At 34.5% G+C, this 26,353-nt stretch overlaps 1 protein-coding gene across 2 annotated transcripts in view; it reads left to right on the top strand.

Annotated features, from left to right (window-relative positions):
• Positions 1-26,353, top strand: part of CNTNAP4 (contactin associated protein family member 4) — a 246,424-nt gene that overhangs the window by 125,894 nt on the left and 94,177 nt on the right. For both annotated transcript variants that reach the window (XM_065860464.2, XM_071801956.1), the window contains exon 4: positions 20,734-20,881. In XM_065860464.2, coding sequence (XP_065716536.2) covers positions 20,734-20,881 — 148 coding nt within the window. The remainder of the gene's footprint in view (positions 1-20,733; positions 20,882-26,353) is intronic.

The following is a 26,353-nucleotide window of genomic DNA, read 5'->3' as shown; positions in this document are numbered from 1 at the left end:
CAACTAAAACCACATGAAATAGTTAACAAATTGTTCTGTTCAGTTTCCAGACCTTCTAAATTTGTCCATGGTGTCTTGTATGTGATCTTGTAAATTTTAATTTTCTCTGATATTGTAAAAAAAATTTTAAAAAGTATTAATTTCTTCTTACTTTTTTTTTTCTTTTTGGTAGGGAGGGGGACCATAAACATTAAATAAAGCAGAAAAAAAATCACTTCTAGATTGAATAATAGCCTAGATTTTGTTCTGGAGCATTTATAAGCTTCATTACTAACATAAAGTACACGGAAAACAGAACAAAACCAAACACACACATAAAACAAACAAACATAAAAACTACTACCCCTCCCCCAAGACCCCTCCATTCTTCCATGTTAGGTAACTGTATGTGTGCTATTACACAAGACAACCTTGAGACTAGAAACAGTTTCTAAATGTCAGCTCAATCCTCAATAAAGGAACAAAGATGCAAATGGATTGTTAGAACTATTAAGAAATCAGAAAATGAGACAGAAAACCTCATTACCCCACTGTATAAATACGTGTTTTCTTCATGTCTTCAGTGTAGATCTGGTCACCCATTTCAAAACTGGTATAATAGAACTGGGGAAGATTCAGAGAATGATGATTTAAAAGATTAAAAAGGGGACAGATGGTATGAAAGAAATAACTGAGTAGCCTGGGATTCTTTGGCCTGGAAAAGAGAATATCGAGTGTGGATGCAACAGAAATCTGTAAACAGAGTGGTACAAAGACAAAGGAGGTCAGTTATTCCTTGCCTCTATCTTTACAGCGGTGTGAGTCACGTACTCTGTTCGTGACTCAACAAAACTCATCCCTTTAGTGTTGCTAGTTCTGAGTAGGCTGCTTAAAGCTCTCATTGGAAGGCTAAATGAGGGATGCATGTTACACTGTAGCATGCCTGTCTGTTCCTTGCATATAATGCATTCAGAAAATAATTGTTTGATTATTATACAATATTTTTATAGTGAGGAAGAAAAAGTCAGTATTGTCACTAAAATAAATGTATTTTATATAAAAGGTCATATATATTTTCTATTAAAGGAAAAAAAAAAACCAAAACAACAAACCTTGGTAGTTCCAATAATTAGGGATGATCACTGCAACCAAATAAATATTTAATGTTCGATGATATTCCCAGATACAGAAAATTTAAATTGTTCTTTCTTTCGATTAACTGCATCAAGGGTTTGTATCATAGGGGAAACACATTCTTGATACTACATTCTGGATGTTTGAATAATAGATAATCACATTGTGTTATTTTCTGTAGCTCTTATCTGTTTAGACAATATTTACCATAATGGCATTATAATTTGTTTGAAGACAGATTTAGTTGTACGTATGGATTATGCATTAGAGTTTAGCTAAAAAGTGTCGTGTAGGGTTGAAATTGCATTTGCATTCCACTATGTCATACTCAAAAGGCAAATATTATTCCAGCTGAGAAATCTTGCATAGAAAATGTCTTGCATAGAAAATAAATTATTTTGAAACAGTAAAGAAACTGTAGTAACTTGTGCTTAGTGAGGCCAGAAGATTATTATCTTCAGAAAAAAAAGAGTAGATGTACTTTTGTTAGCCCCAGATATCAAGCACAGTTATTATCTTCCTTAGAACAAAGAGCTAAGATGTAAAGTAAAAAAGAAAAAAAAATCCACTGTCAGAATTATTTTCCTATAATCTTTGGAACAACCGTGACCCCTTCAGTTCTACTTGTGACTGTGAGCCTTAGGAGCATGAGCTACATTGCCTCTGGTGATGTAGACAGAAGAAGCTGAAAGCTTAAAGATACTTTCATGAATGTCAGCAGGAAAAATCAGAGCTAATAGTGGTAGCTTCTGCAAGACTGGAAAAGATGTATGATCTCAGGTGATTGAAAATTACGAGGCAATAAAGAAAATGTGTATATATAAAAATATAATATGAATATATTATAAACTATGTGTAAATATGTTGTTCATAATATTGAAAATTGCAAGGAAATAATAACTACTTGTTTATAGTTGAAGGTCAGAGAATCTCAATACCACGAATGTACTTTGGGTTAATTCATAACTTTCTTAATGATGAGAAGTTGAGTCCAGAAATGTTTTTTTTCTTTTTTTTGTCAAGGATGGTTCAATTAAATCAGTTAACCTCAAATGGATATACAAACAACTTTGGTGTAGAGAAATAGATGTCTTTTGGACACTGTAAAAAAAAATAGCCATACACCTTTTTACTGAAGATTGAGCTAACTCGTATGTTTTAATATGTTTTAAATTTCCAGGAATAATATGAAACGTGAACATTTGCATATGTGGTTTTATCTTTCCATTATTTCACATCCGTATTTTCAAAAATCTCTCTAAAAGCAGCCTATTAAAAAAAAAAAATCTTAAAAATTCCTTAAAAAAACCCAAAACAAAACAAAAGAGAAATGCATTTGATGTATATTATTTGTTCGGCAATCATAATATAACATGTTTTTATTTTGTTCATATTACATACTTTTTTCTCCCTTTCAAAAATGATGAAAAAGTACACAGTTAAGAAAGAGACTTTAAAAATAAGAAATATAAATAAATGCATTAAAAAATAGACTAGAAGAGATCAAAAGGAGGAAAAACAAAAAGCAAACCTCCAAAAGCACAAACTATCTTTCTGAAAATATTAAAATGAGGACTTCTTAAGACTGACAAATTCTAGGTTACTGGAGTGAAAAAATAAGAAACAGTTACATTCTTAATTGCATTAAATACTCACAGCTAATTTCCTCACAAAGAGATTTTATTTAAGGAGGCTGGAATAGTTGGTTAATCTTGCATGTTTTACTCAGTTTGGTTAAAGCACACTGCAATTGTTCTAACTTGCATTATCCGTTTGTTATGGCACATTTTCCGCATCTTTTTCTTTCATTTAACATACTCATTTCTTTTTCCCTAATGTCTCTAATGAAAATTTATACTTCAATATTTTAACTGAAGTCTTTGTCCTCAAAGGAATGATTTCAAAATGTTGTTTTAGCCTTTTCTTCATGTGAGTCAGATATTTATTTTGTTAAAAACAAACAAACAAACAGTTTGGATAAAATCTTTGGAATTACGAAACAATTCAGTAGCTGCGCAAACATGGTCACTTAGAATATTAAATATTCTGGATTTAACAAGTAGGGTTTTATTGGTGTTTTCCATTTTTACACTCCAGAATCAATGTACCTTCAAATAAAGCTTTTGTTTGCCTTGCTTTCACTTGCTGACAGTGCCTATCATTATTTTTCAGACTTGATTTTCATAATCTATGGAAAGTTTTTTTTAACATGCCAGGGATGCCTCTAATACAGTTGTATTTCAGGACTTTCTGAGGGAATACACCAATTCTAACAGATTTCTGGCGATATGGATTGAAATTCCATTTATAATAACCTGTATTTTTGACCAAATTACCTTGTATTTTGCATAGTAAGATCAGGGGGTCATATTTGAAGTACAGTTTACTTGTGTAGGAAACATTTTTTGTCTGGATATGTATGTAGCTTGTAGGTCATATACTCCTGCCTGCTTGCCTGGCTGAAGATGAACAACACAGGAGCAAAGCTCATGTAATAGTGTAGAGCAAACCTCTGTCAGCACGGAGTGGACATACTGCAAGGGGTGCAAAGAGAAGCATGCCTAAAAACCACGCTGAAGTGTTCTGCTGAAGTGCAACTGGTTATCATGACTGCAGTGTTCTCCAGTGCTGAGACACTGACTGCCATCCAAGTTGAAGATACATGTATGTGACTTGAGGCAATCAGTAAGGATCTCTCCATGAGCAGCTCAAAGCCTTGTTTTCCTGCTTGCACAGCTCTGGTGAGTTTTCTTATAATTCAGGTTTCCTGAGCTGGAACTGGATTTCAGTTTCATTGGTCATAGTTGGAGAAAACTATAGAAATATCAAGAATCAAATTAATTGTTAGATTTATAATACTGCTTGTAGGTTTGGCTGAGTGATTACAAAAGTTATGACTTCTGTCAGACAACTCAGAACAAGCTGGGTGAAATAATTTATGCTTTTGTGAAGATGACAAAAACTATGCTGTAAAACCGTAATCCTAAACAGAGTAGAATTTGAAGAGAGGTGCAATCTCTGAATGATGATCCTCAATCCAGTAAGGTCTAAAAAGTGACTTACTAAGAATACAGGCTCTCAGGAGACTTTATAGAAGATTCTGGTCAGAGAAAGAACCTGGGGAAACCAAAAAAAAAAAAAAAAAAACAAACCAAACCAAACCAAACCAAACCAAACCAAACCAAACCAAACCAAACCAAACCAAACCAACCAAACAAACAACCAACCAAACAAACAAACAAACCAACCAACCAACCAAACAACAAACACATACTCACAAAGACAGTGAAATTAGGTAGCAGGCAAGCCTGCTGTGGTTACACCCTCAGGTGAGAGCACAATTTTTGGGGTATAGAAAGGCCTGTCCCTAGAAGAAACGCTGCTAAAACAGCAGAAACCTTGCTAAAAGTTTTCTTTATTTTTATATCTCTAAGGTAACATGTAGTAGACCTGTAATGCAACAGCAGCTAAATTCTACTGTGCAAGGGAACTAGCTATTAATACAAACTTCATGGAAGATTATTACAATGTCTAGTAAGATTCTATGGATCTTCTATTTTTGTAGTTAGTGCTTAAAGATGTTCTCAACATTCTGCAGAATAGCTCAAAGTAGGGATTTCATGGTGTTTCCCCAAAGTTAGAGACAAGCATTCAGCAATTTAAACTAAATGGTAAAGAGAGGCTATATTAGAGTCAGTTACAAGATCCTTTGCAGGCAATAGGTATTTTCTCTTTTTACAAATGACTAACAACTATATACTTACATTTGTTAAAACTATCTTGATAATAAACTACACTATTGCCATTTTTAATGATACTCTTAAGCATCTGTTATGTTACACACATGTACATGCACAGATGTGTGTAGATGGGGACAGACTTCTGCTGCAGAATTTTCTCTCTTGATCTTTAACAGAAAAAAGCTGTTAGAGCCACCTCAGACCTTAAGAGCAAGTGTTGGATAGAAAGAATTAATTTATCTCTTTAGTATGCTGGCGAGGAGTAATTGTTTTGAGGTACTAGCTATTAAGGGTTATAGAAGTGAAAGCAAAGTGTACAGGTGGAGATCATGTTGTATTCCTTCTATTGGATTTTTTTTCTTTCCTTTTAATTACACATGCAAATTTGTGAATTCAGTCTAAAATAAAAGTTATTTTTTATTGTTTAGCGCTTTCAAAATATCCAGTCATGCCAACAACAAACGATGCAGCACATAATCACAAATGGTTGATGTTCAGCAAGCAAATTCTACAACCTTTGTCTGTAAATAGCAAACTGCAGAATAACGAAATTGGTATGTTTGTGCTTCATGCTAATTTATCAGCTTCAGTCATCACCACTCCTAATTATGGTCCTAGAATTTTTTTATTGCTTGTTGTAGAACTGTTTTCTCCTCAGTTTCCATTCCATGTCTACTACCTCTTTGGAAAGATGTGTAAGACTCCTGGTTTACAGTCCTGTCCATGCTAAAAGTTGATAAGTAGGTAGACCTCCAATTTCTAGAATGGACTTCCTTCTATGAGAGGTGCCAGTTTAAATCTCTTTAACAACTAATGAGAAAAAAACCATGCAGACTGGCAAGCAGCATGATCACATAAGCCCTTTTTAAATATAACAGTGATCTGAAGAAATCTTGTGTATTCCTTGTGATTATTGCTCTGACAAGATTCCCTGTAGGATAAGATTTCACACAGACATAATGAGACATAGAACTTCACGCAGACTTAATAACAAACCAGGTAAACACAGGTACTGAAAGCAGAAGCTGAAAAATTCAAAGTTCTTTAATTTTGATTTTTCAGTTACATGTTTCAGTTAATAATATTTTAGAATAAATAAATACTCACATATGCGTATCTTAAGAAAACCCACATTTTAAGTTATCCTATGTAGCTTAATATAAAAAAGTATTATGAAAATGGTAACTTATTTTAAGAGTTACATGAATAGATGTCTTAATAACTACTAAATTCATTTTTGTGAATCTATCTATTATTGCATTGTGTGCTACTTGCTTGTTATTTTTATTCAATGTGTATATATTCCAAATGTTTATGGGCAACACATTTTAAAGATATTTACTAAACTATGTGATATTGTTTAGAAATATTTTTTTTCAGTTGCTTCTTATCTTATGGTGATGAAAAAAATGAATTTACAAAATAAGGCATTTATTAATATTTTAAATATCACAGAAATTACATGTTAACTTTAGAAAGTATTAGAAATATGTTAGTCACTGTTTGTTATGTGAAGATAATTAGAAATCTAGTTTGATAGCTGAAGAATTATTTCCATATTTTGACAGATCTAAAAATATACAATTGATTCCCTATTATATCATCATGTCCTTTTCCTGTACTTATTTTGACAACACTTCTGATTGCCAAGATGTTAATTCGATGAGCAGAAGCAGTGTCCTTTTATAATTAGTTTGATTCTTGATTTAGTCAATGATGACAGTGTTTTTTGGGAGCAAGCAATTCCTTGTTTCAAAGAAAAGGTGCCTGTCATTATATTGTTGCTTAAGGTACCCAAATCTGTTGGTTAGACTAATACTCAATCCTGTGTCAGGCACAAAATTTCCATGTGACAAATAGCTAGGAACTTGGTGTTATTCTATTCACTAGTTAAAAAGTCCTACTCTGGCTTTTAGGACACATTCCCTGGGTACAAAACATCACTCTAGTAAACGTTCCTAAGTGGTCAATGGTGTTTACACTACAGGCTTTGCAGATATCCTAGTTATGGGATCTCTGCATTCCATTTCTTACGTGTCAGATGACTACTGGAGCAGTGGTATGCCTGTAAGTATGTTAGTTATTAAATATAGTTGTCTCTCATGCTGTGGATTTTCTTTCTTAAAAAGAACAGAAGACACAAATTACTTGTATTTTCTGTTTCTTATAAACAAATAATTGTGTTTGTGCTTTGTTCTGTGTTTTATCCTACGTGTACTAGTGGTAGGTCTGGAAAGAGATATAATTAAAACTGATGATATGAGACTTTCAAGTATTCACTGAAGCCTGGATTGAGAATGTTCCTTTGTCCTGCTTTGACCCCACCCACCAACTAGGCACTACACTGCCACTTACTTACTCCCTCACAGTGGGATGCAGGGAAGAATCAGATGAGTAGAAGTGAGAAAATTTGTGGGTTGAGGTAAAGACAGTTTAATAGGTAAAGCAAACTCTACACATATAAGCAAAACAAACCAAGGAATTCATTCACTGCTCCCAATGGCAGGCAGTTGTTTAGAGCCATTTCCAAGAAAACAGAGCTTCATCACACATAAATGTTACTTGGGAAGACAAATGTCGTCACTCCAAATGTATGCCCCTACCCTTCTTCTTCTCTCATATTTATTTTTGAGCATGACATTGTATGGTGTGGGATAACCCTCTGGTCAGTTTGGGCTAGCTGTCCCAGGTGTCCCCTCTAAACTTCTTTACACCCACAGCTTACTTGCTGGTGGGGCAGTAGGAGGAGCAAAGAAGACCTTGACACTGTTTAAACACTGCTCAGTGGTAACTAAAAAAACCCTGTATTGTCACACTGTTTTCAAAACAAATCCAATACATATCTCCATACAAGCTTCTATGAAGAAAATGAACTCTATCCCAGACAAAACTATCATGCTCTTCCAGATACTTTCAGGTATTTTCCCAAACTTAGAAAATTCTTCTTCCTTCTCACCCACCTCCCTGAATAAATGAGTCTGTTCTGCTAAAATAGGCTACAGCAAAAGTGTTCCTGGAAGGTCAAGTGACCTTTTGCTAAAGTTTATACCATTTCATCTTACTGGTGCAGACTGCTTTTTTTTTCTAAAATCTTTCCTTGCTTTGTTTAATTCAAATTTCTGTATCTCTTTTCTACTGCTTTGCATTTCCATCTGGGCTCCAGATAGAATCACTACAAAACTGTGGCATGATGTTACCACCTTCAGTGTCAACGAATTTCTTATTAGTGCTAATAGCTCACCACTTTGAGCTACTTCTACTGCTTGTCTCAGATTTTGAACACAGAACTTTATTTTCGTTTTGTATCCTCATGAATGAGTTCTGCACTTGTGAGTGGTACATGATTTTGTTCCATGATGTCTCTGTCTCTTACACTCCAGATGTTTTTAGGTGTCATGTTCACTAGGTTGATTTTAGTAGATCAAATAAAAAGATGAAACATGTCAGGAAGTAAATCAGAGAAAGATAGAACATTAAATGTTTTATTTCATACAGTAACCTTTCCTTATTTATAATCAGAATGAATTTTTCATAGTCTCCTGATACCTAACTTAAATTGGCTTTTGTTTTTTGTATGTTGGTTTGTTTATTTATTTAATCCTCCAAAAAGAAAATAATACTGTTTTCAACCTGACAGATTTGCAACTTCTCATTGAGGCTGTAAAGATAATGAAGGTAGCTAAAAATGCATGTGTTTTGTTTTGTTTTGTTTTTTTAATCTGAAAGCATAAAAGCTAGGAGTCCATTTAATTTGACTAATGAATGACTATGGATCACTGAATTCTCACATAACATTTGAATCCAGGACTTGAGTTTTTAATCTGAACACCAAACACCTCATATATCAATCTAGCCACATTTATCATCCCAAAGTGGTGTGGTCTTGATGCCTACAATATAGAAGACATAGTAAACCTGTTGTAAACACAAAATCTGTTGAAAAAACTTGTACATTGAAGACAGATTTTGGGGGAGGTTATAGTTTTCATCTGCTTAATCCTTTGCATTTGGTAAATTTAGACAAGTGATAAAATTTAACATTTATTTTTATCTGTATGATCATTTCATTACCCGTATCAGTTAGGTATAGCTCTGATTTTGAATTGCCTGATGTTTTTCTAAAAGCCTATTGACTACTCTTAATCTATTTCAGTGCAGGTTTGTAACTGCAGAATAAAAGAAGTCAGGTAGAAGTTTAACTAACTAGGTGAGGGATAGTTAGAAAGTGTCATCAGAAAACTTGAATTTGGGGTATTATCCTGTTGTCCCAACCATTTTCAGTGTGGGTCCATGAATGCTGACATTTCTGGTAAACTGAACCTCTGATTTTGTACTTCAGATGTTCTCAACAGTAAATATTTTACACATTAGGTTTAATTTATCCTAGTCACTGATAAGTATTTTTGAATGCAAACTTAATATTCATTTACTGAACGTTTATGCTAAAATTGAATGCAGAGTTAGTATACAGAAAGGTCTTTAGGCCTTGTAGTTTATAGTCTGTCTGAAAAGTTCAATCTCTACAATGGGTTTCTCTGGGGTTTCATTTAACAGTATCTTCAACAGAGTAATGCAAACAACATGGAAGCTGCTTTCTTTTGAAAGGTTTTCTTAATTACCAGAATGGTAAGCAGTATTTAAAAATAAAGGTTGTAATTTACCAGAGAAACTTTTAGTGAGAGGGGTGAAATATTTGGCTAATATGGAAGTTGTAGCAAGATAAAAAAACTGATTATCATTATGTTAACTTGGTGTGTTATACGCTACTGTGAGTCCATAATGGTGACTTACAGAAGAATTCATATACAGGCATTTATATAAAGTTAGTGATGGTGAGACTTTGTATATGAAAAGCCACAAAAATACATTTAGTAGAAAGCTTTTTTATTGAACTCTTTTATTGTCTATGACCCTCAGGACATAAAAACTGCAAAGCATTTGCTCTGACATTTCTATGTTAATGAGGTTTCCTTCCTTTCTTTCTGGTCATTTAATTTCATTTCAGAGCAAAGTGTGAAATTGTATGCAAAGGAATGTGATATTCTTATATGAAGACAGGTTGTTTTTTTTTATATTGCTTTGAGCAAACATGATTTCCATGTACCGTTTTGACATTTCAATAGACACACTGCTGTTGCATCATAGATGTTCTAGTTGTAAATTACCTGAATTATCTTTATGTATAATTTCTTTCTGGTAGTGTCTGCGCTGTGCTACGTTCTGTGCTGTGGGAGTATAGTCACAGATTCCTATCTAAATTTCATATAATGAGAAGTATAAAATCCCCCAAATTTTACAACTCGTAACAAGTAAATATGTGGAATAAACAATTTAAATAGTTTACTGCTCCTTGTGAACACTTCATAACATTTATGGAGCTTATTACTTCTTAATGTGTAAATGTATTTGATTTGACACTCAACATTAAATACCATTAGTAAAAACACTTATTTACCCAGGGCAGTAGTGATTAAAATTCAAACTAATGTGAGAGTACAAAGGACAGTTACACTGTAGCCCAGATTCAAAATTCAGTGTGTTCATTTCTTACAGATTGTTTAAAATGGATTTATTAAAACAAACAAACAAACAAATTGTCATAACACCTTCATTAAAAATCAGTTGTTACCCTTGGAGATCATCACAGTTACATTTAGAATGTAAGAATCCAAATTAATGGACTACAGATCCATATTTTTAAAAGCATATGTATATTCATTTCAGATAAAGAATTAGCTGATCTTTGAAAGCTGTTAAGGGTAATGATTGTTTAGAATTCCTGTAATACTATTGTGAAACACATTCAGTTTTTCAGGGAATACTTGTGAGGTACATTTGTGTAGGTATTGATAAATAAAGCATAGTAGCTTCAAAATTATGTATTGGGAATTATTAAAGAATAGTTGTTATGATAATTTTCAAAGGAAGGATTAGCAAACATCAATGTTGTGTCCAGTTGTGTTAATGCAAGGGCTCCCTCCAATGGCGACAAGTTACTTCACATACAATTTATTGCCACATATGGGTGAATGAAACATGAAATAAGGTAAATTAAAGAAATCAAAGTAGTAGTTGTCTCTGGTGATCCACATTAAGATATTTTCAACGTATACATTAGTCCCTAGACGGTGACACTTAGACAACGAAGTACCTTTTTAGTTCAGATTTGCTGAACACAAAAAAAAGCCCCACCACATTAACCACATTTCCAAAGGAGTGTGGCTAACTGGTAGTAGACCTCTACTGACTAGTAATAGCTATTCAGGAGTCCTAGATGGATACCATACCCACACACCTCTGCAGTGTCGTTGAATAAATAGACTATTCAACTTCTACTGCTGAAAAAAAAAAAAAATGCGAACAACAAAACAGAAAGAGAGAAAGACTCTCTAGTCCTGCGTCCGTTCACAAATGTCAGTTGTCACTTTTAAAAAATTAACTGGTAAATGCGACCTCATCCTGCCTTAATCTCCTACTTCTCTAGCTGTTCTCTTCTGTAAAGGTATGCTGATATTCCACTCACACAGTGAAAGGCACAAAGAGAAAGAAACATGATAATATATTCCAGTGAATAAAGCACTCAGCCAACGTGAAGACATACTGGAAAGATATAGACTGGTAGAGTTTGGTAGAGTTTTCCCCAGTATCCTGTTTCTGACTGACACTGATGGAAGGCTTTCAAAACAGCTTGAGCATGTAATGAATGATCACCAGGCATGGTCTCCAAGTGAGCTGTGATTCATGGTTTACTGCTTCCCAGGAAGAGAAATTGGTAAAGATGACAAAAGTGCTGCAAAACTGCAGGGCCTTCACCAATGACAACCACCAGAAAATACAAATTTTTTAGCTTTAAGATCAAGATTTAAATAAAAGGTCTGAAGAAGAAAGATAGGCCCAACATTTTTACAGAAGCAAAGCAAACATTTGGGCACAGGGAAGAGAATGGAGAATGGAATACTGAAAAGGGAATACTTCACATGTGCAAACATTAACTTAATATTCAGGGTCTATTCAAAGGAATGTATATATGGGTGTAGATCCAGACCCTTCATCACTCTTTTGGACTTCTCCTGGACTCTGTCCAGTATATCATCCAGTTCTCTCTTCTACTGGGAAGCCCATAACTGGACACAGCGATTCAGGTGTGGCTTCACTGCTGAAAAAATGGGGAGGATCCCCTCCCACCACCTGTTGACAATACTTTTTGTAATTCAGCAGAGGATACCAATAAACTTCTTTGCAATAATGATGCTTTGCTGGCTCATATTTAAGTTGGTGACTTTGTGCTTCCCTGTACTGAATGTCATGAGATTCCTGTTGGCTCCTTTCTACAGACTGTTGAGGATGGCAGCACAACACTCTGGTGTATCACGTGCCTCTCCAAGTTTTGATGATGCCAGGTAACATGGAGAGGGACTACGCTGTCCCATCATCCAGATTATTAATTAAGATGTTAAACAGAATTGGATTCATATTGACCCCTGGTGTCCACCACTTGTTCATGGGCTCTACATAGATTTTGTGCCACTGGTCATTACCCTTTGGGTCCGACTGTTGAGCCAGTTTTCAAATACAGCAGAATTAAAGTCACCAGTTGAGTGCTTTTACTACACTAGTGTACAATAGCTAAGTGTTTATTTTGCATTTGGTCAGAGTAACTAGTGACTTTTATAGCCACAAGTATTAGAAAAATGTCTAGCAACCTCATAGTTCTTTTATATATTCTATTTAGACATTCAGTTCTGTTTAGAGATTTGGTGCATCACTGTCAGTAAAAGCGATGGCATGAAGAAAGTCTGTCAAAAAGTCATAGTTAAGAAATTTTATATAAGAAGGATGGCACTAACAACAATATGCAGCCTGTCCATTTGATTCCTGGGTCATTTTACTACAGTGGAATAACATGTTCAAAATTATTTGAATATTATAATATTAATGTGTTCCTTATAATTAGCGTTACTAAACCTGGTTTACAGAGCAAAGAAATGAGATTGCTGAGAGAAAACCTAGCACAAAGAGTCTACAGAGCTATTTTTGACTAAAAAGTGGTTTCTGAATTTCACCTTCTACTTTTATTGAATCTTGTGGTAAACTTCAGTAAAAATTACAGAGACAATAGTCATCCTGCTTCCACATTGCCACTGCCAAAGAAGAAATTGCAGTGATTCAAGTCTAGGAGGTAAGAGATAAAGCTTTATGCAGATGTTTGACCTGTTATTTTACAGTGGGCTGGACATTTCACTTTTTTTTACCTAAATTGTCCTATCTCAGACTTGGGTATACTGACAACTACTTTTTTTCAAGTGTTTTGATATTTATTGAAGCCTCATTAATTTTAGTAGTTGCTGTTTCTTTACTTCTTTCTGTTCTCTAAAGTGTTTGTTTCAAACACTTTTCATTCAGGCTGCTTCAAGATAATGTGTCTTCTTTATAGTTAACATTGTAAGTGAAACATGGTTTCACTACTTACGTAAGTGCCCAATTGATATTTTTAGGAGGATATTATCAGCAAACAAAGTACAGAAGTAGAATGAAAAGTCCTATGGCATAAAATGAAATCTAGTTATTTGTTGAAGGTATATCATAGCTTGCTGATTACATTATTTTGTTTGAAGTTTAAAGACTTGGCTTATTTTGGTTTTTGTGCTTAGCTGTGTTTTAGTACTTTTAGGTGGAGGATAGATTTAGTTTGCAAATCTTTGGGAAGAAATTCATTTTAAACAATGCTCAAAAGAGGGAACTGCAAAAGGAACAAGTTATTTTTATAAATTTGTAGAGAATATGAGTATACTTGCTCTACGTTGTAGAAGAATCCCACTAGTCATATAAATTTTCTTGCTTACCATTTTAATTGTATGATGTATTTCTTGCATCTCTCACTACCTGTTGTCTTCTATGCTGTAAATTTTTGCAGTTTTTTTATGTTTAAAAGCTGGAAACCATCCATAACACTTCTATGGTGTTACAATTTGTCATTATTAAAAAAAAAAAAAAAGACCCCAAATATATTAAGCGTGAGCAGGCAAATGACAGGACAATGTAACAAGACATGGCTATGAGCTAGGTACTATAAACAATAACAGAAGGAGATTGAGTTTAAAATCTAAGAAATAACAGTAGATAGCAAAGAGGATTAGGTCACAGTCATACTGGTCCATGAACTACTTAAATGCAGTAAAGAATTTCTCCTAGTGTGGTGCCATAAATGGTAACAGATATTACAGGTGGGAACTGATACCTTGTTTGGGAATGTTTCAGAGGATTGTTCTGGATACTGGATAATTTGAAATATATAGCTATGTATGATACCTAGAGTTTTATTTCTTCAAAAGATAACTTCTGTTTCCTGAGAATGCATAGAATAATTCATTTTGAGGTATTCCGTAATGAGCAGAGACACAGTTTAGCAACTTCTTATGAAGGCAAGCTGTATAAGATAACTATGTATAATGTAATATTTAATTAAATAAATTCATTTTCTATGTTTCTAGTTCATAATGTATGAAAATATTAGTAATGCAGTTTGAAAACAAATAGTGTTTTGAAACATTGTGAAGAACGTGCAATAGTCCATTTTTTAACCATCCATAATTTTAATAGCACTTAGAGATGACTATATAATTAAATAAGACCTTTGTATTTCTCTTGGTAAGTGAAATGTTTTTCTGCAAGAAAAAACAGTAGTATTTTCAGTATGGAAAGGTATAAGGTTCCAATTCTGAACTCTTGATCTAGAAGTAGAATAAATTATACATTAAGGGCAAATTCTACAACACAATGAACTAAGAAGTATTTAAAATTTAGTGTTGAATGGTATTCCTTAAAACATTCTTAATGGACTGCAAAAATAAGAAGTGAAAAATATTATTATAGATAAAGTAGTCTTTTAAATCTTTCAGAGGATTTTTGTTAAATTATTGTTTGTTTGTCTTTTTTCAAATAGCATTGTGTTCAAATGAAATTGTACTTTGTTAATCATATCGCTCAACTTTATAATTTTCAATTGTGAAATCAGAATTCTGCAAACAAAAAAAGAAGAAAAAAACCCTCCACACCTAACAGACAAATGAAAAAGCAAACAAGCTCAAATTCCGGTGTATCTAAGGAAGATGATAGACTGAGGGAACTTCTGAATGAAAGGGCAAACATAATATAGTGTGCATAACATCAATATATCTGATACTAATTAGTCATGGTTGCAACATGGCAGTGATTTTAAGATCACTCCACTGTTCTGCTTGGAAATAATATTATTGCTCTAGCTGGTCCAATATCAATATTTTTCTCTTGTCCATATTATTGCTCAGATAATGTGCACAACCTGCAGATGATGTAAATGTATCAGAACTTTTCAGATCAACTGTGCTCCTGTAGAAATAACGGAAGCTGTTATAAGCAATGGACATTGACTGACAGAAGAATTTATGACTGTTTTCTAGACATTTTTTTTTCTATCTGCTCTATATTAATCATGTTCTCATTAATGTATGTAATCTGTATTTACAAAAGAGGTTATGATCAATACATTTATGAATATGTATAACGACCATTTTTTGTCAAGTTAAGATTATTCTAGTACAATTCAAATATATCTTCAAAAAATACGTAGACGAGTCCTGCTGAAAAATACAGTGAGTAACTTATGGTACAGAGCTCCTCACTAAGATAACACTGCCGATATTTTCTAGCCAACAAATATGTCAATTTTTGCATAAATCATTAATTATAACCACTAAAGCCCTAACAAACTTTGATCATTTTATTTATGCAACCATTTTCTCCAGACCACAATTGCAATCTGGAGATCAAGTAAAGAGGCTGTCATCTGGTACAGTGTTTCCTGCTCAGAGTAAAGTACTTTCCATGCTAATTTTTTTCACTTTAACCAAACATCTTTTGACTTTCAGGACTGGCTTCAAAAGACTAACAGTAACTTCTCACAGTGGTAATGGAATGAGAAGGAAAAGTCCAAGTATTTGGATTATTGTGCAGTGAATATCTAACTGACGTTACGTTAATTATACTGTGTGTTAAGTTAAATTGAATAGACACTTTTTTTGTTACCTAAACATAAATAGTTGAACTACTATATGAACTTGAATATAACTTAAAAGTTATGGGAGACAATAATTTATTTTGAGCTCCCTTAGTTCCCAGAAGAGTTCCAATTGGGTTAATCCTGAAGCAGTATTCATTTTAATGATTATATAAAGTGAATAAATCACCAGTAGTCTGCTGGGATATCTATTCCATTCCTGATGACCACTGGCACTAATACCAACTGCAGTTTTGATGTGTGCCATAAGCAGAAAGACCTGACTTGACAGTTTGAGTTGATAGTCTTTCCAAAGCATGATCAGCATCATGCAACAAAGACAAATATTTTGTAAGAACAGCTTTTAGTTACTTCACACTGATTTTGTCAACTGCTTTTGCTTGTTTTAGTGGTAGAATGCATAAAACACACCATAAAGCTCAGACCCTTCTTGAGGTACACTAGTACCTCACTGCTAAACTTCCTCTTCTGACAAAAATGTTCAGGTTGAGGTCTTGTTTCATTTCTTGTCACTAAATATGAAATGAGAATTTCCATCTAAGTATACTTCTTTAACATGGTAATATTTGTATTTAACATGAAATAATATTTGTAATAAATATAATGCTAATTATTACAATAGGTACACAATATATATAAAAACATTGTGCATATTATTTAGTCCTATAGTCTGTTTTACAGTATATATACAGTATAATATACTATTTGCCTTCATAAGTAAGTGTCATCTGTTCCAGGAGATCTAAAGTATGGCTCAGTGTACACAGTACGTGTCTCATATACAGCTTTACCTATGCTGGACTTTTTAACTTGCAGAGGAAGTTTTGGACATGATGTTGCTGTTACCCCTGCTTTAAAATCACATTTGCTTTCTGGATAGATGATGGAGAGGGAAACGAAGAACTTCTTTTTTACCTTACGTTGATGTAAGCTTGTCTTCATTATCATTCTGAGCTTGGTGATGGCCTTTTACACAAAGGATTTAACTCTACTGAAACAGTCCAGAGCACATGTGTGACTTCTCCTGCCACAATGAACTGAATAATGCTATCTTTCAAGCAGTGTTAAAATAGCATGATGTAAAGAAATTATGGGGTTAGAAATTGAGTAGGAGGGTTAAAACAAATTTGAGAGTAAACAAACCCTCATTTCTGGCTTTACTACAGCCCATGGCACTTTTCTTTAGTGGAGAAAAATAGGTTGTGAAGAGCTACCTACTTATACATCTGTACTACTGCTACCATTTGAAGCTAAACTGCAATTATAGTGTTCCCATGTTTCAAAAACTGCATTATTTGAGGAAGATCACTCATCTTCATGTTATTAAAAAGCAGTATAATATAGTATCTGCAAAAGCATCAACTAAGATTCAGTAGGCAGTTATATGGAATGGGCTAGCTTTATAACCCTACTAATATTCATGCAAATAGTGCTTATTATGTATAACATCCATATTAACTGTGGGTCAACGTTGAGTCTTTGACATCTGAGACACAGTGTCAGATGCCCGTGTAGTCTGTGAGGACTCTGCATAGTCTAGAATAATGACATGTTTCCTTCTAGTGATTTGGCACAAGAAGGAAGTGATCTGAACAGTGTCAAGAAGACAGGGGTGGGAGGAAGGAAGCTCATTTTATGGTTATAATTACTTTGTGTTTAAACAATTGCTGGATTGGACCATGAGACAGTAATTGAATTCTGCAGTAAAGACAGGAGTGTATCTGTCATATTAAATATGTTTCTCCTCTAAAAAGCCTACAAACTACTTTTGTAGGCTTTGGGTATGCCTTTAGTATTTGTAGTCTGGAGGAAAATCTGTCTAATTGCCTCTTCTCTTTCTCCCTTGTGAAAAGGATTAAAAGTGAAAAATCCCAAACTATGTATTTTAACCTTTACAGTTTTTAATATCAAACAGTAAAGACCCATTTGATTTCTAAATATCGATTTCTAAACTGACCATTCTGAATACTTTAAGGAGTAGTTTGAATTACTTTTAGGTTGTTACTGAAGTCAAAAACCTAATTTTAAATTAAGAACACATAGCCTAAATATATCCTGAAGCAAAAAATCAAGCAATATATAGTCTGTACTCAAAACTTAAGAACTAATATACATGAGGCAACTGCCCTCTGAAAGTGATTTTAGAAAAAAATTAAATCTTAGTCCAACACTTCATTTGCTCACAGTACTTAAATTTCTGAGTTCTGGGATTGTCTTCAGTCAACAAAATAATTGGCACTTTCATTGGCAACTATATTTATTATAGACTGCAAATAAGGATTTGAAGGTACAAGTGGTTCAGAATTGTCTCATCCCCCAAACAGTAGCTATTGTCCATTGTTTGTTTTAGAATGTTTCTACCTTCACCCTCTGTGACAGTGAAATAATAAAGCAGGCAACTGAAAGTGGTGTGGACAATTAGAGTCACTAACTCTGATTTTGTATTACTAGCTTAATAGGTTAGTTGCAATGATCCTATTTAGTATATGTTTTCCTTTTCCTCTTCTTCTCCTTTCCTTTCCTATTTTTTTTTTTTCCTATTGAATTTTCAGGGATTAGAACCTATTAAAATTTTACCAGTACAGGGGATGGGAGGCGCAAAGATTCACATATGGGAGGGTAAATAATGAATGCAATGAAGCTCACCTCTGCTTCAAAACTTATGGAAGGATAAACAGCATATCTAAAGACCTTGGTTTTTACATACTTCTAAAGTTGCAAACATTTGTGGCTTATAGTTACTGTCCATATAGCCAGGAACCCGTAATCTTTTAAATTCTACTCTTCTAAATATTTCAAAGAGCCATTTATTTCTATTTTATCAGATATTTATATCTAAAATGTTTGAACAAATTATTTCTGCTTCACATATCACAAACAGGCAACGAGAAAAAAACTCACACATCACCTGAAGATGTAATCAACAAAGTCAGAATATATTCTCCAATCTTTATGATGCTAAGGTTCATAATTACAACTCCTTAGATATTCTATGTTCTTCTTTACATTTCTTTATATTTCTTCATTTTTTCTTTATGTAACAAAAAGGAAAAGTAATCTTCAGTTAAAAACACAAAACAAAACATAATCTATGATAATACTTTATTTTCTGTCACCTGGGGAAAAAAAAAAGTTGAAATTTAGATTTTTCTTTTTCAACAGAACACTTAATTAAAATTGTTTTATAATACTCTGGATTTTTGAGTTGGAGATCATAGTCTTTCAACATCATGGTCTGTCAGTATAAGAACCTTTTGGATTCAGCACACTACACATTTAGAACACAGGTTTACAATGAAATTTCTCTAACATTTCAGGAAGAGGAAATCACAGAGGTCACTCTCATGAAAAAGTATTAGATGGTACATGTGGCAGGATACAAACCCCAATCTCTCCCCCTCCCTCATTCAGTATGGAAGGAGTAGGCACATCTCCCTCTCTCTCTGCTGTTTGAGGCTAACAGCTTCTTTTGTTTGGCCACAGAGCACCCTGGCCGGGGCTGTTAGGAGAAGGGAGTGCTGAGGTGCCAGGGAACCGCTGGGCACCTGCGGCCAGTGTGGGGGATGTTTGGAGGCTTCAGGGGCACCCCACAGCCAGTGTGGGGGTGCAGAGAAGCTTCTGGAATGCCTACAGTCAGATCTGATCAGCCTGTAAAAAATGGAATTCTCATCGAGACTCCACCCATTGTCGTGGGTCTCTCGGAGCACGAGCAAGATGCTGCCGCTGAGAGCCCCCCTCCCCGGGATGGAGACTCCGCTTGCCTTGCCGCCACGGGTGTGGGTAAAACTTCTCCTCGCAGGATTGCGAGTATATTTATACTTTCCGTGCACATATGCACGTGTAACTTTCCGTGCTCAATATGACCACGTGTAAAATTAATCCTTGCGTAATCGCGGGTGTATTTTCCTCCCGTGCTTCCACATAAGCACGTGTAACTTTCCGTGCACATTTGCATGTGTACTTTGCGTGCTTAATACAAGCACATGTACTTTCTGTGCACATTTGCACGTGTAACTTTCCGTGCTCAATATGAGCATGTGTATAAATTATTTCCTCACACAATCACGAGTATATTTTCCTCCCGTGCTTCCGCATAAGCACGTGTAATATTCCGTGCACATTTGCACATGTATTAACCCTCGCAGGATTGTGAGTGTATTATAAACTTACCCTCGCACAATCGCGAGTGTACACCTCCCGTACTCACTACGAGTACGTGTATCTCTTTAAAATAATCCCGCACCATGTACAGTCAAGTGTGTACTCTTCCTGGACTCAGAGATGGCTCCAGCATTGTTTTGGTGAAGCCATGTGCATGCTCTCTGTGGACCTCCTGTTGTATTAGTTACTACCCCTTAATAATTTTCCTGAACTGATATCCAAACCTGTATTTAAGTCACTTTTGGAGTACTAAAACCCTGTTTCTCACCGGTTTAATAAAAGTTGTTTTGGACCCTGTTGTTCCATAAACTAACCTCGGGGTGCCTCCGTGACAGTGCAATACACTGAAAATCCAGGATGTTCTATACATTTTGTGAAAAGATTGTTTGGTTTTGAAATGCTTCATTCACTGAAATTTTAGAAGGTGTGAGGTTTTTCAGTAAGCGTGGTGTCAATACTGAGTGCATAGATGAGTTAACACTTGATCCAGAATAATCAAGATTGATTGAAAAATTCTTCCTGTGAAAGTCACTGACGACTGCATTGTCTCCCTGCGCTTGACTGTTTTCCAGATGAGAGTGTAAAATGAAAAGTTCAGCAATACCTCCATATATTTGTGTATTCAGCATGGATGTGGCTTATCTCTTTTTAATTTTCTTCTAGGCCTTTTCTGGAAACACAAATGCAGACAGTGTCGTATACTATAAGCTTCAGCATTCCATTAAAGCAAGATTTCTCCGTTTTGTGCCTTTGGACTGGAATCCAAATGGCAGAATTGGAATGCGCGTTGAAGTGTATGGATGCACATACGGTAAGTGTTTTGCTGAATCAGCTAAATGAAATGACTATTCATCACTGTCTTTCTCTATATAAATTACAGTTGAAAGAAGATATTTCTAAGCTTATATTTAATCTTGATAAAAAACTGATTCAATAAGTTTATGTGCAGACTTCACTATTTCTTCATCATCTAACAATATGTGATGCTTGTTTTCCAGTTTCCTCTGTGTTGGAATGAATGATGTGGGCATAATCTAATAATTGATTTACTGCGAACTCTGCGTCTTAACATTGTATACTTTCTACTTGAAGGAAGAAATGTGAAAAATGTTTGTAATTTTAAATATATACTGTCTTCAACTTGAGGCAATAAGAGTACAAAGAGGCAGACCCACAAATACACAACTGAAGGATGCTTCAAAGTTGTTATATATTTAAGGAGTACTTTTGACTATTTTTTTCATTAATAAATAACTAATAACTGACATAAACATCTGGAAGAATACATAAGTGTTGCGGTTGTATTGATGTGGTGGATAATGTAAATCTTCCGGTTGTCTTTCTGTAACAGTTCTTAATCCCTGGACATTTTAGGAAAATATTCCTCTTAGCAAGTTGTTTACTGCTTTTTTTGTTCTCCACATCTTTCTCCCATGAGGGAAACAGATTTTTTTTTAAGCAACCTTTTTAATTGCTTATTTTAGGTACTTTCGTCTGTTGCTTTTAGTAGGATTTTTTTTTCAACTTCTACGCTTAAGTAGTGCTCTACACAGCTGCTCTCTTCTACATGGTGTCTGTATATCTCTCTTCTACTTCCATTTGTTATTATCCAAGGTCATGACATAAGGATATTGGAAATTTCAACCTGGCTGCAGAAGATAGGGTCACCTTAGAAATTAGGTAAACTGCCCCATCCCAGAAAACAGACTGCTCATGCCAGGAGAAAGGTGTGAGAAGTTAGGAACACAGAATTCCTCAGTGACATCTGCCTGAAGAATGGTTTCATGACTTACAATTTCTGGAACAACCTAATACTACTGCTGTAAAGGAGAAATATTGCCAAGATTTAACTTACTCTTCACTGTTTTAAGTACAAGGACTACTAAAAGTTACAAATGGAGGCTGAACAGATGACTTTATCATTCCCAGCTGAAAGCTCATCTGGGTCTCCCATTTGAAATCTCTGTGGTACTTGATGAGAATGCCTTCTTTCTTGCCTCTAAGCTTCACTGAAAATGAATCTCCTTTGCTTTCTCCCAGTCCTGTACCTCATGCATTTGACAACATTGAAATCCTTACAGAAAGCCCTGTTCAAACATTTCCACACTGAAGAGCTCTTTTGAACAAATTTAAAATTTATAGATTTTAATTATCTGTATTCACTACAGTCATTTTATCTATCACACCTTGCAAAATATCTTATGCCTGTCTTTTTTTATATTCTTATTGCCATGTTGCCAATGGAAAAATCTACAAGTCTAAAGGATAAAAAGGTTAAAAATAATAAGTAATTAAACACTGAAAACGTGTGTTGTCAGTAACAACTTTTGAGGAAGATTATGTATTTTTCTGTATTTTAGTTAATTGGTACAGGGTCAATCCTATAGGTGGATCAGGGAAAAAATCATTCTAAGATTAGACTGAATTTAAAAGGAATATTTACTTCTTCCATTATCCACAGTAATGCAGTACATAATGAATGTGATTGTGTTAAAAATATAGAAAAATTTTAAGCTGGTTAAAATTTTCTTAATATTGATGATGTTGTGAGTTCTTGAAATGCTTAGAGTTTTTCCTATTTGTGAATGCTTTCATTCCAAATGAGTTGCAGACTGTTTATCATTTTTTTCTTTTGAACATCTAGAATTACCATATGGTTTTAGGAGTTCAATTCAGTGGTTGTTGTTGAAGACAAACCATGTGATTATAGTCTTATAGTTGTAAAATACATTTAATAATTTGAAAGATGGACTATTTCTCTCTAGTCTTTTCCTCTGTTTATCAGAAACATGCAGGACATGTAGTTATTGTTACAGTAATTATGCCTGGCTGTTTCTGAATTACTATGTATTTTTTCAGGTGGGACCATAAAATTAAAAATGTAGAAATGCCAGTGATATCTATTTTAACTTAATTCACACCTTCCAGATTTCCAATTTTTCATTCATCCCTTCAGAGAGAACTCACTGGGTCTTATATTGTAAGAGTAAACAACTCTCCATTTCCAACCAAGTGTGTGGACTGTGTTCTGTATTCAAGTGCAAATGAAGTAATTTCTTCCTTCAGTCTTATCAGTTGTAAATTACAGAACTAAAACTAAAACTGCAAGAATATATAAAGCTGATCTCAGTATTCCATAAAGTGATACTGGAAAACTGCATGTCTGCTACATCCAAAATAAGTCTTTACTATCTTAGTAAAGTAATACCTACAGGACAACCGTTTTCACTACTTTCAAGTTGCTGCTCTGTTATTTTCCAGTAAAATACCTGCTCTGAATAACTTAGACCATTATCCTCAGAACTAACATTTGCCCTTTAGTTACAGTCTCAATGAGGTTGGGCAATGTTGGTCATAGGTGTTCATATGATAAACCAGGTTATTATGAGTTGTTTGTTTTGGTTTTTTTTACACTGGCCTGCTTTTCTCTGTAAACTTTTTAGGACAAGAACTGTCACATTTTATGCATCTAGAAGAAATCCTTCCATTTTTGCCTTTTAGTAATTATGGAATAGAAAGACTAAGGGTAGTAACTTAAGGAGTTATTTGAAACACTAAAAGAGATCCTCTGTATTGTTTATGTTTAGTTCTTCTCCTTCCTTACTCTGCTACCTCTATTACATTCCTCAGTGTTCTTACATCTGTTCTACGGTTAATTTTTTTTTTTTCTGTCTGCAGACAAAATCTTCTTGTGTCATGACTATGAAACAAACACTCTGTGATGCCAAAAAAGAAATCTCATGCAGTTCTTCCTATTTAGCACATGGAAAAGAGACTGATTAATCTCTGCAGATACTTCCTGTGTCTTGTTCCTGAAATGTCAGATTGTGACAGCTAAGCTGTATAAAACAGAGTTCAGGTTAAGCTATCCCCTGGCACTAAAAAAAGGAAAATTAGAAGTTTCTTTAGTTTATCCTTTTCTCCCTTCATTACAACACTATCTTTCTCATTCTATCCTCTAAAAAACAGTAGTCTAAAACCAGAAAACAAAATAAAACAGCTTTTTCTTATGACATACAGAAAGATAGTTTTAAATGTAAAGTGTATGAAATTGTAGGAGAAAAATAACCGTGAACTAAATGCACATTGTTCATTAAAACGTCATGAGATGTAGATCCTAACAACAAGCACCCTAGATACTGTGATTCGCAAACCATCTTCCGGAGTCGTCTAACATTGTTAAATATGTTGAGGCTTTTTGAGCACTCCCTTCCTGATTGGCATGCATAAAATTGATGGCACAGTTACGTCTCTCAAAGATGGGACTTCTCATTCTCTCCGTAACGGGGATAATGCATTTTTAAGGGCTTGATGTGAATGGGATTTTTAAAAAAGCTTATTTTAAATCTGTTAGATTATGAACAATTTTATTTTCCCCAAAAGGCTTCGCTTAAAGTAATATCTAAGATGCAATTTACCTAACTTTTCTGAACCCTATGAACCTTTTCATGTCTGCTATCTCCAAAACTGGGAAGGGCCAGAGGGCAGTTTACATATTTTAATAAAATTGGTCAGGGCTAAGGATATCTTTAAAAAAAAAAAAAAAAAAGCCAAATCATACAATTAACTAACTTAAAGATCAACAAAAATAAAATTGTTTTTCAAATAAAGATATTGCAACTAAAACTTCTATTCAGGATCACTAGAACTCTTGATATGTGAGGAGGCTTCCAGAATTTCTGGTTTCTCAGAAGCATAAGGTATTCTCACAGTATACGTACGATTTAGATTGAATTAATTTGAGAAAGATAGAGTGTGATTGTGAAGAAAAGGGAAAAAAAAAAAAAGTGTTCACAAAGCAAATCCACCCTTTTTTATTTTCCTTGTTTATAATAGTAAAGAAAACGGTGGAGACTGATGTTCAAGCCTAGAGACTATTAGAGTTGAGCTGAGAGTAGTTGGTAAATATAAAAAAGGAAAATGTTATGGCACCCTGGGTGTATGGGATCATCCTTTCTATCCTGATAATGTTATAGGACACCCAAGCTTTATCTCGCATAACTTTTTCAATTTATTTCTAGTGGTAATGCACAGATGGTGAAGACAAAATGTGTGTGAAACGTTGTAAGAATTTTGATTAACATCTGCAGTCCTTTAGCAATCTTCATTCATGCATGGTGGTAGGGGAAAGGTTTCATTTTGTTTATTTTTCAAATTTGGACAGAGTAGATTTTGCTTTTTAGGAGCTAGTGCTGCAGAATAGTGAAAGACATTTTGGAGAGCTGTGATAAACATTGTTTATGCTCTTGTCTTGATAAGTAATAAGAAGAGTATGTTCCTAATCAAAAAACCCTGCTGGTATCAGTATCTAAAAAGAATTTATCTAGCTAGCTGGTTTGGTTCTATTATTTAAGTTTTTAATGAAACTGTTAAACTTCATATTAATTATTTAGGTTTAATATTGATTAATTATTGATTAATTGATTAATTCAGTAACATGATGAAGTAAAATAGTCAACCTAGGATTCCTTTTTAGGGAGAATGTCATATTTGTTCGCTGTACGTTTGGTAAATGAATTCTTCACAAGCAAGAAGTACATTATAAACATGTGAAAAAGACAAAAAACTGTATTTAAAAATAAAGCTGCATTCACTTGACAAGAGTTTTTGAAAATGGAATATAAATTAGCAACTTTAAGTAGTGTAGTTAATTTGAACTGAATTCATTTCACAGAATCACAGAATTACACAGAATCACAGAATGTTAGGGATTGGAAGGGACCTCAAAAGGTCATCCAGTCCAATCCCCCTGCAGGAACAGGAACACCTAGATGAGACTACACAAGAATGTGTCCAGGAGGGTTTTGAATATCTCCAGAGAAGGAGACTCCGCAACCCTCCTGGGCAGCCTGTTCCAGTGTTCCGTTACCCTCACTGAGATGTTTCTTCTCAAATTAAAGTGGAACTTCTTATGTTCCAGTTTGTACCCATTACCCCTTGTCTTACTATTTGTTGTCACTGAGCTGGCTCCATCCTCATGGCACTCACCCTTTACATGTTTATAAACATTAATGAGGTCACCCCTTTCTTCATACAGGAGATGTTCCACTCTCTTAATCATCTTTGCTGCCCTGCGTTGGACTTTCTCCAGCAGTTCCCTGTCTTTGTTGAACTGAGGGGCCCAGAACTGGACACAAAATTCCAGATGCGGTCTCACCAGGGCAGAGTAAAGGGAAAGTAGAACCTCTCTCAACCTACTAAGCACACCCCTTCTAACCTCTCTAATAGGACATTCCCCAACTTATACTGGGACCTGGAGTTGTACCTGTCCAGATGCAATAGT

Source organism: Patagioenas fasciata, chromosome Z, assembly GCF_037038585.1.
Source record: "Patagioenas fasciata isolate bPatFas1 chromosome Z, bPatFas1.hap1, whole genome shotgun sequence".
In the NCBI taxonomy this organism is placed as follows: domain Eukaryota; kingdom Metazoa; phylum Chordata; class Aves; order Columbiformes; family Columbidae; genus Patagioenas; species Patagioenas fasciata.
This window is presented reverse-complemented; position numbering and strand designations above follow the sequence as displayed.